The sequence below is a fragment of the Artemia franciscana genome, chromosome 15 (assembly GCF_032884065.1).
Source record: "Artemia franciscana chromosome 15, ASM3288406v1, whole genome shotgun sequence".
Taxonomy (NCBI): domain Eukaryota; kingdom Metazoa; phylum Arthropoda; class Branchiopoda; order Anostraca; family Artemiidae; genus Artemia; species Artemia franciscana.
The window spans coordinates 28105954-28121518 of NC_088877.1; the positions used below are offsets into that span (position 1 = coordinate 28105954).

The 15565-nt window shown below is 36.9% G+C and overlaps 1 protein-coding gene across 1 annotated transcript in view; it reads right to left on the bottom strand.

Moving 5' to 3' along the window:
• The window catches only part of LOC136036282 (ribosomal protein S6 kinase beta-1-like), a 60654-nt gene extending 45565 nt beyond the window's left edge, over positions 1 to 15089 (bottom strand). Inside the window, exon 1 of the mRNA XM_065718427.1 lies at positions 14868 to 15089. Coding sequence (XP_065574499.1) covers positions 14868 to 14969 — 102 coding nt within the window. The 5' untranslated portion in view covers positions 14970 to 15089. The remainder of the gene's footprint in view (positions 1 to 14867) is intronic.
• Positions 15090 to 15565: the final 476 nt, after the last annotated feature.

Consider the following 15565-nt stretch of genomic DNA (forward strand, 5'->3'; position numbering starts at 1 on the left):
CCTTTAGATGGGTGCCGTTAAATTTGATGAATTTTACATATTTGGAATAAGCATCTAAATTCGATTCTTTTGATGTACCTATTGTTATCAAGATTCTGTTTCTAAGATTTTGGTCACTATTGAGCCTCATCAAAATGTACTGTTCATTGAAAATCAAAATCGGTTCTCATCAAAAGTATTTAGCCTCATCATCAGGTACATCGAAAGAATCAATACAATCAAGATCTACAAAATCTTCCTTTTGAAATGCCATAACAAGCGTCCTTTCTTCAAAAATGTGTATAACAATCCGTTTATGTACAATGAGCAGTGTTTCATAGTTTTAGGCCATTTCCTTGGAAGTACAAACATTAATTTGTTCTCTGAACCATAGTTTTGTAATATTCCAATCGTTCTGTTTCATTTTTTATTTAAATCTATCACCAAGTTTTCCCTTAACAGGACACTGGTCTAAAGGACAAGGAGGGCATAGTTACCCTCCAACCATTCTAAATAAAAAGGTAACTCATAATTTCGGCGTAAAAGAGCACAGGTTGCCATTTGACCGGTTTTAATCCTTGAAATGGGTACTAGAGGGGAGGGGTTAAAAATGTTTTTTTTTTTCACTGTACCAATAGAAGTTCCTATATAACACTATAGGAACACTATAAGCTCCTAAGTGATCGAAGGGAACACCTTTGAGAATCAAGATCCCACTCATAGAAGATGTCAGCCAATGCTAGCAGAGCCCTAGGCATCATTAGACACATCATTACCAGCAGAAATAGACATGTAATCACCAAGCTCTACAAAGGACTGGGAAGACCGTGTTTGGAGGTGGGGACCATCCTGGCCACTCCTTGATTCAAAAAGGACAAGGTGGTGCTTGAGCAAATCCAGCAAAGGGCCACTAAGCTGATTGCCAGTATGGAAAACAAGCCCTACAGTGAACGGCTGAGGAAACACTGGATGCTGAGTGGAGTGACAAACCATGGAGACTTGACTGGGATGCACCAGAATCTAATCAACCATGTATGCAACTGTCATCACAAGGAGTGATTCAACAGGATCAAAAGTCCTTAACCTTAATCCGAAGTCCTTAAGTCAAAACCAGTTTTATTTCTCTGTATTGAGAAACAATTAGCTTACGCTTGGAACTGCATAACTTTACATTGTAATTAAATAACTTGGGCTATGTATTTGCACACTAAGGGGGAGAGGTGTTGGGTTAGGTTAGTCATGGTCAGCCCCCCCCCCCCTAATGTACAAATATATAGCCCAAACGTGTTTATACAGTATTATATTTTCGTCTTATTTTGGTATTTTTCATTAGGAGTTACCTAACTTTACTTCTTGGGTGTCAGTGATATAATACATAAGTACCAATTAACAGAATTGATCTTTTTGCCAGGAATCTTCACCATTTATTTTTTTTAATTATGTTTCATTTGGTAAGTAAAAATTAAGTAGTTTTTCCTTGAGATTATTTTGCATATAGCATTTTATCTTTTAATTTATTCCCCCTCTCCTCCTCCCCTCACCACTGCTACTCTGGTGCCCTCTCCCCTGCAATATTTTTGATGGGGGTCTATGTTTGATTAAGTGGTTCAACTCCAGTCTAGGATCTTTGTACAGTTTAGGAAAGTTGTTGAGTAAGTCACATAAATAGCCAAATTCTGTCAAAGCTTATTCGTCAATTGAAAGAATCTTGAAAGGGCTGGTAGCTATCAAGGTGTACATAGTTAATGCAGGTAATTAGAACGATGGAACATGGAAGATTAGTAGCCTAAATACCCATACTACAGTATAGAAGTAATTCTCTGTTTATTTCGGGGATTAGATAAGGGCAAAACTAATATTACAGCTTCCTAATGCATGGGACTGCAGACTGCCAATGAAAATTCTTCTTCCAGAAAGTCAAGTGATGCTTTTTATAGTTATAGTATAGTGATCAATGAGTATCAAGCAAACAGTTGGGTATGCATTATTTCTTTAATCCCAATAGTATTGGAGGGTACACCTCTATCCATGAAGTAACAGCAGTAAGCTTTATACAGTATACTTCAGACTTAAGATACTATATTCCACTAGGAATATTAAAGTAGTAAATAAGATTCTGACTGTGTTGTCCTTAAATAGTCATCCTCAACCTAAACTTCGTCCTCATGCATTCACCAACTATGAGGCAATACAGCAGGAACTTTCATCTGCAAACTGGTTAATGCTTATCACCAGTGACATCAATGAGTCTTGGTTAAATTAAAAAAAAAAACTCTCCTTGCTCTTGAAAAGAAACATTCCATTTTTAGAAAACAGCCTAAAACATTTCCCTTCCTCACTAAGGAAGTTAAGAAGCTGATTAACCAAAAATCTATAGCTTGAAAACAGTATATGAAGAAGAGGAACCAGGAGAACCTGTAAATTTAAAAGGCAGCACATAATCATGTAACAGATTCTGTCAAAAAACTGAAATTTGCTTATGACGAAAAAACAGCTTCTGACATCAAGAAGCTTTCTGGAGACATGTCTCTGCTAAAAACCCATATCATCATACTATTCCTGACCTTGTTGACAACAATGTACTATAATCATCTCCAATAGATAAGGCTGGCCTTTTAAATGCAAAATTTGCTTCTGCCTTTACCCGAAACTCAGGTACCTCCTCACCAGATCCTCCATTGTATTAAGTGCTTTTCCCATGTCTAATCTGTCAGTAAATGAAGTAATGGTTTCAATAGCCTTGGGAAGCTTGATGTAAATAAGTCAAAGGCACCAGACAGTGTTCATCCACATCTTCTTAAGGAGTGTTGAAAAGCTCTCAGTTACCCCCTGTGCATGCTGCTCCTGTTATCTATTCAAAATGGGGAACTACTGCATGATTGAAAAACATCTTATATAACCCCAATCCATAAAAAGGGACTAAGAGAGACTGCAGAAAATTACCATCCTATAAGCATTGCTTCTGCAGTTTTTAAGGTGCTTGAGATATTTGTTAACAAAGCTCTAATTGAACATCTTGAGGTCAATAACATCCTCTTCACATCACAACATGGATTCAGATCTGGCAGATCTGTGGACACTAACCTTGCCCAAACATATGAATTAGTGACTACACTGATTAATAAAGGTCTTCCTGTTGATATGATTCTTCTTGATCTGTCCAAAGCATTCAAAAAGGTTTGTCATGAATTCCTCAGAATCAAACTTAAGGCTGCAGGTGTCAATGAAGGCGCTGTACAGTGGATTATGGGCTTCCTCTCTGAAAGATCATAGAGTGTCAGAGTTTTTGATTCACAAGGAACTGGTCATTTCTCTTCTCCCACAGCTGTATTGAGCTGCATGTCCCAGGGCAATATTCTTGGACCAACACTTTTCAACTTCTATGTCAAAAATCTACCCACCCTTCATTCAAATCTTGTTACCCTTTATGCTGATAACACAAGACTAGTTGGAAAAATGGCTACTCGCTCTGACCAGCAATCAATTCAAACAGATTTTGACAGTCTAGGAAGATGGGCTAACATGTGGCTCCTTGCTTTTCATCCATTTTGGCAAACACAACAAGCATCATAAGTATTTTCTTCAAGACAACTTTCTTTCTGTTGTTTCAAATGAAAAAGATATTGGTGTTATTGTTGATCACCAAAAAAGTTTAGCAGTCATGCTAAGTCTGTTTCATCTTCTGCAAATAAATCCCTTAGTATCATAAAATGAACCATCTCCAACCAACACTCAAGAGTTTTTATGAAGTTATGTAAGGGGCTTGTACAGCCACATCAGGAGGTTGGAATGTCATTGGCAGCCCCATTTTGCTAAAAAGATAAGAAGGTGCTTGAGGATGTCCAGCATTGTGCCCCAAAGATGGTTATTAGCATGAATAAATTTCCATATGAAGAATGACTACATCATTTGAAGCTACCAACACTGATATACCAAAGGAAAAGGGGTGACATGATTTTAACCAAAAAAATCCTCTATAAAAATACCCTTCCCAGACTCTTTGCATAGCCCTTGCATTCTGACACTAGAAGACATTCAATAAAGCTCCCCATGCAGCATTCCACGAGTAGACACAGAAGTCATTTCTTTAGCCAAAGAGTCAACAATCTGTGGAACCAACTGTCTGAGGAAACAGTTTCTGCAACTTCAACCAGCATGTTCAAGTCCCACGTTGATAAGGAAAGGCTCTGCCAGGAGTTCCTTTACAGTTGGGAAGCTGCAGAGTTCTTCAAAAGAGTCTAGATCAACAACCACAATTTACCCCAAACAATTTTTTTTCATCACTGAAGCATCACAAGGAAGGAAAATCCTTATATTGCAACCAGTGCTGCAACAAGTACTCCAAATTTTTACTTAAGTATCAAGTATTAAGTACTCATTGTTTTTTTTTTACTTAAATATCAAGTAATAATTACTTTCCAAATTCTTACTTAAGTATCAAATATCAAGTACTTGTCAAAATTGTACTTAAGTATTACTTCAAGTATTTATTCTATATATATATATATATATAAATATATATGTATATATATATATATATATATATATATATATATATATATATATATATATATATATATATATATATATATATATATATATTTCTGATATCAAGCCCATGCAACATTTTTTAAAGCAATTCTGAAGGCTTCTCAACCCCTTTCCTTGCCTATAAAATGCCCCCTGTCATTCCTCTCTTGGAAATCTTCATCAAGAACCAGAATTTCCGTTTTATCGTTTTTAACCGTTTCCCTTGTTCGGCTGGTACACACCCAATGAAGTCCAAGAAAATAATCTTAACCAATTTTCATCACAACGGCTTGAAAGGAAAAGACTATCAAAACAATTAAATGTAGTCAAAAAACTCTTGATTGGATCAGGCATATCACATGACAGGATTAACACAGTGCACGCCTTGGCTGTTACACACCCAACGAAGTCCAAAAAATAATCCGAACCAATTTTCAAAACAACGGCTTGAAAGCAAAAGACTTTCAAAACGATTAAGTGCAGTCAAAAAACTCCTGATTGGATCAGACAGATCACATGACAGGAGTAACACAGTGCACATAGAGTTGAACTTCTGGTGATTAGTGTTCAGTCAAATCTGGCACGTTTGAAAAAATACACGGTTATTCTGAAACATGTGGGAATGATAAAACAAAATATCGAAATTTTTTTTCCCTTGTTTGGCTGGTAGACACCCAACGAAATCCAAAAAATAATCTGAACCAATTTTCAACACAACGGCTTGAAAGAAAAAGACTATCAAAACAATTAAGTGCAGTCAAAAAATTTCTGATTGGATCAGACAGATCACATAACAGGATTAATACAGTGCACATAGAGTTGAACTTCTGGCGATTAGTGTTCATTCAAATCTGGTTCATTTGAAAAAATACAAGGTTATTCTGAAACATGTCAGAATGGTGGAACAAATATTGAAAATAGAAAAATAAACTTTGAATTGACTTTAAAACAGATAAAAGGTAATAAAGTAGTTCATTCTCTGATTCAATAAGTAAAAACCTTAGCAACAAAAAAAACTCGAATTTAAAAGTAAGGAGCCAAGTGAGTCAGTTGCAGACTTTTTATTAAGAGAAATCAAAGCTCAATAAAAAAAAGAGCAGCAAAAATCCACACTTTCGGCAGCTAGCTGAAGGTCACTGGCTCTCAGCGAGCTGAAAGAAAAGAAGAGTATGAAAATTAAGTCTTGATTCACACTTTGATGACATGTCTCGCCCTGCACCTTTACAAGAAAAGTGCCTCAAGTTTTCAAGTTAAATTTCAGACGCGTAATGAAAATGTATGGCATCTATATCCTTTGGCTGGTTTTCATTCAAGCAAGCTGCATGCTCTGTAGTCAATTCAGATGGTCGGTAAAACTCTCTACAAACATATATTGTAAAATCACGGGCCTGCAGCAAGCCCGCTGATTCAGACGCATTCCATACGTCTGGTCAAACTGCAGAGTGAATGAATGAACTTCATTATCCGCAAAAGTGTAAAAAACAAAAGTACGGAGTATTATAAATAAACAAAAACAAAAACGATAATCAGCAAGAAAAAAAATTCAAACTAACAAAAGACAACATGGACTAATTAACCAGTATCAATATGGAAAAAAGGCTGCAGAGGGTCATAAACGTGAATAAAGTAGATAGTCTTTTTACATAAATCATCACTGGAAGACCGAATTCAAGAAGGCATATCTCTTAAACCAAATCGGGCAATTATTTTTCTGTTTTCGTGCCATCTAGGAAGCCGGAGGAGTTTGCAATATCTGAAATAAGCCGCACGTAGAATATGGCGATTATTCTTCCGAAACAGATGAGCCATGCCTGATAAAAACAAAAGCACAGGGGCACAATAAGCATTATATAATCATGCACAAACCATTGCGGTTGTAACTACTTTTGTTTGGGGATATTTTCCCGTAAACGACGCGTAGGTTTTTCACGGCTTGATTCACTAGGGATGAAAAGGTAGTGGAAAGTGTTGGACCGAAACACAGACATAGCCAACCCATTAAAGAAGAACATGGCAGAATTGCAGTCACAGCAACGAATGGAGCGTTTAGACGCATTAACTGACAGTCCAATCTTAGATAGTTCATTGGTTAATATGGTAAAATTGGAAAGCAATCCACGACGAGTCCGGGCAACAAGAAGAATGTCGTCTGCATATGCAACAGAAGACAAACCAATATTACCGTAAGAAACAGAATTTTTAAAGGGACGCAGGCACGATGCAAGCACACATTTAAATATACTAGAAGACAACACGGCAGAAGTTGCAACCTATCTATTTCTAGCAGCAGTTTTCACACCATGAAGCAGCAAAAACCATGAGACTAAGTCGAAAATCTTCTGAGAAAAAAAGGAATAAAACAAGAGCTAAGAGCTCATATGGCACTTGTGACGAGGTCGGAAGAGCCAAGAGCTCATATGGCATGAGCTCTAGCAAAATTATAAGAATCAACAGATTAATTTAAAAGAAAAATCAGAGGTGTACTGCCGGTCGGCATTTAAAATAAGAGCTCTGAGACACAAGGTCCTTTTAAAGATCAAAATTCATTAAGATCCGATTACCCACTCGCTAGTTAAAAATACCTCATTTTTCTAATTTTTCCTCTCCCTTCAACCCCCCCCCATATGGTTGAATCGGGGAAATAAACTTTATCAAGTCAATTTGTGCAGGTCCCTGACATGCCTCATTGTCCTAGCATGTCCAGAAGTACCGAACTTGCCAAAGCATTGGACCCCCTAACCACCCCAAAGAGAGTGGATCCAGTCCGGTTTCGTCAATCACGCATCTACGACATTTGCTAATTCTACCCACCAAGTTTCATCCCGATCTCTCCACTCTAAGCGTTTTCCAAGATTTCCGGTTCCCCCCTCCAACTCTCCCCCAATGTCACCAGAACTGGTCGGGGTTTAAAATAAGAGATCTGAGACATGAGTTCCCTCTTAATATCGAATTCAAAAATACCTCTTGAATGGTCACCCGCTCTTAACTTAAAAATACCTCAATTTTTGCAATTTTTCTGAATTAACGCCCCCTGCAACTCCCCCAAAGAGAGCTAATCCATTTCGGTTATGTCAATCACGTATCTAGGACTTGTGCTTATCCTTCCCATCAAGTTTCATCCTGATCACTCCACTCTAAGCGTTTTTCAAGATTTCCGGCCCCCCCAGATCCCCCCAATGACAACGAATCTGGTCGGGATTTAAGACATGAGATCTGAGTTACCGGTGAAATTCAAGATCCGATCACTCCTTCGTAAGTTAAAAATACCTCTTTTTTTATTTTTCAGAATTAACCCTCCCCCCAACTCCCCAAAAGAGAGAATTCGTTCTGTTTATGTCAATCACGTATCTAGGACTTGTGCTTATTTTTCCCACCAAGTTTCATCCCGATCCCTCCACTCTAGGCATTCTCCAAGATTTTAGGTTTCCCCCTCCAATGTCACCTCATCCGGTCGGTATTTAAAATAAGACCTCTGAGACATGATATCCTTCTAAATATCACATTTAATTAAGATTCGATCTAATTTTTCCAAATTATCCGTCCTCCCACTCTCCCTCCCCCCAGATGGTCGAACTCGGGGAAACAACTATTTCAAATTTAATCTGGTCTGGTCCCTGATACGCCTGCCAAATTTCGTCGTCCTAGCTTATCTAGAAGTGCCTAACTAGCAAGACCAGGACTGACAGACCGATAGACCGACAGAATTTGCAATCACTGTATGTCACTTGGTAAATACCAAGTGCCATACAAAGTAATTTTTCTCTAGGGATGGGATATTTGGTTGAAGGTTGGCTTTAGTATGACTTATTTTGGAAAAGGGTTGTTTCCAGGCTTTGGGCAAGCCATGGATGGAAGTAGCTATAGGCCCTACTAAACTGAAGGAAAACTCGACTTTCTTAAAACTGGAAACCCCCTCCCCCTCGCCCTATTTTAGATAGGGCTTGTGATATCAGAGCTTGATATGAGCCCTGATCCTAGTCATCTTTGGTCTAGCTTTCATTTGGATCCGTTGCTTCATTTGCAAGTTATACTAAATTAAACCAAAAGCTTGACTTTTCAAGCACTTAAAACCCACTCCCCCTCGTTCTATTTGAGCTAGGGTTTTCATCTCAAAACGTGATGCCTGTCACAGTCTTACGCACCTTTGGTTCAATCTTCACTGAGATCCATCAATCTCTTGGAAGTTACACTGAATTAAATGAAAAACTCAACTTTTTTAGCTCTTAAAGCCCCCTCCCCTCGCCCTAGTTAAGCTTGGGTCTCCATCCCAGAACTCAATGCATATCATACTCTTAGGCATCTTTATTCAATTTTCATCAAAATTCATCTCTCCATTTGCAAGTTACAGTGAATTAAATGAAAAGCTCGAATTGTTTTTAACACTTAAGCCCCGTCGCCCTAATTAAGCTCAATTTTAATCCAAATAGTTCAATTTTAATACAAATCTGACTGGTAGTTCTCCCGCTATACTCGATTGCACAGACGGGCGGACAGACAGACAGATCTCAAAAACCTATCTTGATGGATATTTTCCACTATCCAAACAGGTGATGATGCCTGGATCATGATATGCTATTGTTTTCCTTTTTTTTTGGATCCAATGAGCGAACTTGGCTACCTAAGACACTGCAAAATCCGTTTGTCCGTCTGTCCGTCCATCTGTTTAATCACGTATAGGGGGAGAACTGCTGGTTGGATTTGGATGAAAATTTTGATGGCCAGATTTGGTGCCAAGGATCATGAGACACATCAAGTTGAAAGATGTAGACCCTAGCTCAAACAAACAGGGGGGGAGAGGGCTTTACCTGCTAAAAACAGTTTTTCGTTTAATTCAGAGTAAATTGCAACTGGAGTGATGGATCTGAATGAAAATTGAACCAAAGAGGCCTAAGAGCATGACACATCAAGTTTTGAGATAAAGATCCTAGCTCAAATTTAACAAGGGGGAGTGGGTTTTAATTCCTGAAAAATTTAAGTTTTCTGTTTAATTTAGTATAACTTGCAAATGGAGTAACGGATCCGAATGAAAACTAGACCAAAGATGCCTAAGATAAGGGCTCATATCAAGCTCTGGTATCGCAAACCCTATCTCAAATAGGGAGAGGGTTTCAAGTTTTAAGAAAGTTGTTTTCCTTTAATTTAGTAGGGCCTATAACTTATGAATGGAGTGACAAATCTGAAGTCAGATTCGTCCAAATACCTGAATTTGCTGGAACGAATTTGACAAAATACCACTGCAGTGGATCCAGCTAGAATTCCCTATACTTGTTTATTGCAGACAACGTTAATTGGGCAAAGATTCATAGCTTCAGTAGTTTTACCAATAATGTGATCCTGAAGATGATGAAATGGTAGAAATCTGGTTCAGTTGACGAGATGACAAAACTTACACTAATGTCAGAAATATAAGCCCAAATGGACTACAGTATGCAACATTTAGTACAAAACGAGGGATTTTAGCTCAATGTCGACCAGTGAACTGTGAAATAACTTCAATTTTCTTTGTTATATAAACAAAAATTAAGCCAAGTGTTAATCATACTATAATTTTTTTTTTTGTCAAAAACAAATACCTTATTTCATATCCAAAAATAGGGCATGGAGTTATATCTGAGTTTATTCTAAATCTAAAGGGTGATGTTTTCTTGTACATTGCCAAAGCACACACACACAAAAGCTATATCTGAGTTTGCTCTAAATCTAAAGACAATGTTTTCTTGTACATTGCCAAAGCACACACACACAAAATTTTCGTGTCAAAGGTAAAGTATTTGAAAAACAAGTACATTAAAAGTATCTTAAGTAATAAGTATTTTGTAATCTTACTTAAGTATCAAGTAATAAATACACTCTAGAGTTTTTACTTAAGTACAAGTACAAGTAATGGAAAATTTTACTTAAGTAGTACTTCAAGTAAAAGTACTTTAAGTAAGTGACAGCACTGATTGCAACCAAGCTGTGATTTAAGGCAACTTAGGTACTCTTGATAAAATGGTTCATATAAAATTATGGAGTATGATACCTATGGCAAGTATATGGCTTGCCACTGAATTTGATTACATTGTTAATTGTGACTCAGAAAACAATCTTATTTTGTTAGTTTTGCATATAGCCTAAGGCTATACAGGTGAGGAGCAGCTGGAGAAAAATTGTCACTAATCTGATTTTAACCATAACTCTAGTAAGGTATAATATAAAAATGTTTTTCTTTGTGTTCAAAAATGCCTCCTTCTGGAAAGCTATTATTCTATAATTTTACTTAGCATATCCTATATTTTTGCCCATAGATTCAGTCCTGAAAGTTTGATTCCCCTGAATCAACAGTAAAATTCTACATAAGCACCTTTTTACTATCTTGGAAAGGGGCTATGATAGGAAAATGAAACTTTTAGCAATGAATCCAGGATCAAAAACATACTATGGGAGGGTATTAGCAAGCCACTACATTAATCCTATTCTGATTTCAAAGTCTCAAAAATTTTCTTCAGAGTTTACTGAATTTTGACAAAATAATATTATGCCTTAATGTTCAGTTTTAGTTTCTTTTTCTCTGGTTTTACCTTAAATTACCTTAAATCACATCTTGGAGTGAAATAAGGACTTTTGATCCTGTTGAATCACTCCTTGTGATGACAGTTGCATACATGGTTGATTAAATTCTGGTGCATCCCAGTCAAATCTCCATGGTTTGTCACTCCACTCAGCATCCAGACAGCATTTAAATATATCTGTTGATTCAGCAGAAACAGTGTTCTCCTTGAGGCTGTTCCAGAGGTTCACAATCCGGTTTGAGAAGAAGCTGCATCTTGGTCCAGTCTTTGCATGAATTTCGCGGATTTGTTTTGGGTGTCCTCAAGTTATGTGGGAGAGGTCAATCTCAAGCTCATTTTCTTGATTGGTAGAGAGGAGTTTATGTGCCTGGATCATACCCCACGTTTCCGCCTGTAGACTAAAGAGGGGAGGTTGAGTTCCTTCAGCCGTTCATTGTAGGGCTTGTTTTCCATACTGGCAATCAGCTTAGTGGCCCTATGTTGGATTTGCTCAAGCACTACCTTATCCTTTTTGAATTGAGGGGTGGCCAGGATGGTCCTCACCCCCAAACGTGGTTTTACCAGTCCTTTGTAGAGCTTGGTGATTACATGTCTACTTTTGCTGGTAATGCTGTGTTAAATGATACCTAGGGCTCTGCTAGCATTGGCTGAGATCTTCTGTGAGCGGGAGCTGAATTTCAACTGGGAGTCTACAATAACTCCAAGGTCTCTCTCCTCCTGAACATGCTCCAGTATGTGGTGACGTCCAGGGTTTTGGGTCATTAGGTATTGTTGCTGGGGGTTGCTGTGTCCAAAGTGCATGACCTTGCATTTTTCAGCATTGAATTCCAGCAACCATCTTTTGACCCAGGAGCAGATGTGGTTGAGATCATTTTGGAGAGATTGGTAGGCAGAAGGGGTACTGGCAGGACCTGTAAGTTTTGAATCATCTGCATAGAGAGTGGTTTTGTTACTGCTGATAATGGCTAGCTCATTTACGTATATATTGAACAGGATAAGGCCCAGGACACTGCCCTGGGGGACCCACTGGTGACATTGACTTCATCAGAGAGTGCACGACTATTTGGTCCATTGGTCACTTTCACTTGCTGCATTCTGTCCCTCAGAAAATCCTCAATCCAACTGATCACTTTTGGACTAAGAGACAGGGTGCATAGCCTGTGAATGAGGTAGCAGTGACAAACCTTGTCAAAAGCTTTGGCTAGATCCAGCAGGATTATATCCACTGGTACTCCTTTTTCTATTAGGTCAGTTACAAGACTGTAAGACTCAAGAAGGTTTGTATCCACTGATCTCTTAGAACAAAAACCATGCTGGCTGCTGCTGATGAGTGAGTTAGCCTCAAGATGATTAATGATGCATTTGTTCACAATTCTCTCCATGACCTTGCATGCCACACAGGTAAGGCTGATATGTCTATAGTTTTAGTTTTGAAAATGCAACTCCTACAATTTGAGCAGAATTTTAGGTTATATCAATTTTTCATAAATTTAGGAAATGTACTTGCAAACATTTGAAACCTCATAAATTGGGATTGAGCAAAGTTACAAAGTTGAAAATACTTTTCCTTGTACTTTTTTTAAGCAGGAGATTTATTCTGTTAGGTTTCATTGTTGTAACATAAATATTTTTAAAGGTTAGAGCCCATTGAAGGGAGAAGGGATGGTGACAGGTACTTCAAAATACCTTTTTAGGACATTCTTTAGTCTGTAGTTCTGTCCCTAGAAGTTCCATTTTCTTAACCTAACCCTATTCCAAGATTGCCAATAGTAACTTGTCTAGAATTTTAAGAGGCTAATTCATGGTAAAATTCTACTTCAGCTACTTTTGGCTATTTTGCAAAGGGATAAGGTTAGAAAAATGAAACTTTCAGGAATAGGTCTATAGGCAATTATGTCCTGGGAGGATTTTTTCAAGTACCTATCTTGGTCAATGTTCCTATTACCTGAACAATTGTTTAGGGTCATGAAACTATTGTTAATAGATACATTTTGACTTTTGGAACATCTTTTCTCTCTTGCAAAACTACTGCAAATCCACCATTGTGGAGTAATTCCTGCTGAAATATTCTCGTATTTACACATATAGAATTGTAATCATTTTTGTTCCTGTTGATTGGATATTTGAAATCACAAATCTGTAATACTTTAGAAACAAATTTGGGCTATATATTTGCACATTATGGGGGTGGGGGTAAAGCAAAGCATATATTGAATATGTAAACTAACCATTGCTGTATTTAATATATGCTTTGCTTTACTCCCTCCCCCCCTAATGTGCAAATATATAATAAATCCATAACAGTGAGTGTGCAGTAGTTACACATATAGAATTGCAATCATTTTTGTTCTTGTTGATTGGATATTTGAAATCACAAATCTGTAATACTTTAGAAACAAATTTGGGCTATATATTTGCACATTATGGGGGTGGGGGTAAAGCAAAGCATATATTGAATATGTAAACTAACCATTGCTGTATTTAATATATGCTTTGCTTTACTCCCTCCCCCCCCCCTAATGTGCAAATATATAATAAATTCATAACAGTGAGTGTGCAGTAGTTACACATATAGAATTGCAATCATTTTTGTTCCTGTTGATTGATTGGATATTTGAAATCACAAATCTGTAATACTTTAGAAATAAATTTGGGCTATATATTTGCACATTATGGGGGTGGGGGTAAAGCAAAGCATATATTGAATATGTAAACTAACCATTGCAGTATTTAATATATGCTTTGCTTTACTCCCTCCCCCCCCTAATGTGCAAATATATAATAAATCCATAACAGTGAGTGTGCAGTAGGTTTACAAGAGAGAAAAGATGTTCCAAAAGTCAAAATGCATCTATTAACAATAGTTTCATGACCCTAAACAATTGTTCAGGTAATAGGACCATTGACCCCTATCTCTACTCCTTCCCTCTCTCTCTCTAGAGTTTAGTGACTTTTGAAAATCTTTGTGTTTATACAAGTGAAATGTTGAAAATAAATCTTCAGCTTAAATGTGGTAAGCCCCTGCAACAAAACTGTTTTCAACTTTGCTCAATACCAATTTAAGAAGTTTCAAAGATCCACAAATACATTTTCTAAGTTTTGTAAGAACAACCAATTGATAGCATATGGCTAAAATTTTACTCAATTAACATGAACTGCATTTTAAAAACTAAAACCAGAGAAAAGGAAACTGATAACTGAAAGTTAACATCAAATTTTATTTTGTTGAAATTTCAATAGGTATAGGCTAGACCTGTGATGTAGAAAAATTTCTAATATTTAGAAATGAGAAGAGGGTTAACATGGAAGCTTTTTAGGTGACATTCTAGTTAATTCACTTCTTGCTATCTCAGAAAGGGTTTAGGTTAGGAAAAAGGAACTTTCAGGAATGAATCTACTGACTAAAGTATGTCCCAGGAAGGTATTTTAAAGTACCCATCTCCACTCCTTCTCTCTCTAGAGGGCCCTGAAATTTGCCTATATGACAGGTCTATTACCTACTGAAATTTTGACAAAACAACATTTTACCTTAATTTTCAGTTACTAGTTGCTTTTTCTCTGCCTTTAGTTCTAAAATGCAATTCCCATTATTTGAGTAGAATTTTGAGCCATATCAATGTTTTTTTTCAAAATTTAGGAAATGTTAGGAAATGCAAGAAGTCATTAACTAGAATTTTACTGCTTTTTAATACCTTCCTGGAGTATGTTTTTAGCCTGGATTCAACAGTGAGTTTCATTTTCCTAGCATAACAAAATTAGAATTTTACTGCTAAACCAGCCACAAAAACATATGTCTCTATTTTTTACCTCCACTTCAATGGAATCCTCATCTGATTGTAGTTCACTCTGAATAGTGAGATGAGCAGTATCGTCTGGTTCATGTAGCTCAATATCAAAAACTCCAGCCATTTTGTAAAAGATTTATCAGTCCAATACTAACTTAAGGCAACTGTTAACCTTGTTTTGTAACTCTACACTGGAGAAAAGTAAACAGAAGCATGTGGGGTAAATTTATTGCTTCTATGAAATAAGCAAATTTTTAACTATCCCAGCGCTATCTAAAAATTTAATATCCGTATAGATTTAACCAACAATATAAACTACTTTAACTTTACTTTAACTACTACTTTAACTTTAAACTAAGATATTAACTACTATTGAACTAGTCAATTGGAAACCCAAATGTGCTCTGCCATGTCATACAGCTTTCTCACGGTTTCATTTTTACGTCCTGGCCAACCATAATACACCAATGAAAACGGTACTTAATAGTGACTCCCCATCGCAGCAACAAAACACAAATAATAAGGTAAAATGAAGTTCGATTAGCATCCTTAAATTAACCATCAAAAACAAATCATTCGACTAAATTTCCTCTTTTGAATATTTTTTCAGCTGAATAATCTTATTTTGCAGGTACTGAGTTTTTTTTACATGTTTTTTTTTTTTTTTTTTGGTAAGTTTGCATTAACGACTTTTTGTTGTCACCTTCTGTTGTGTGTAAA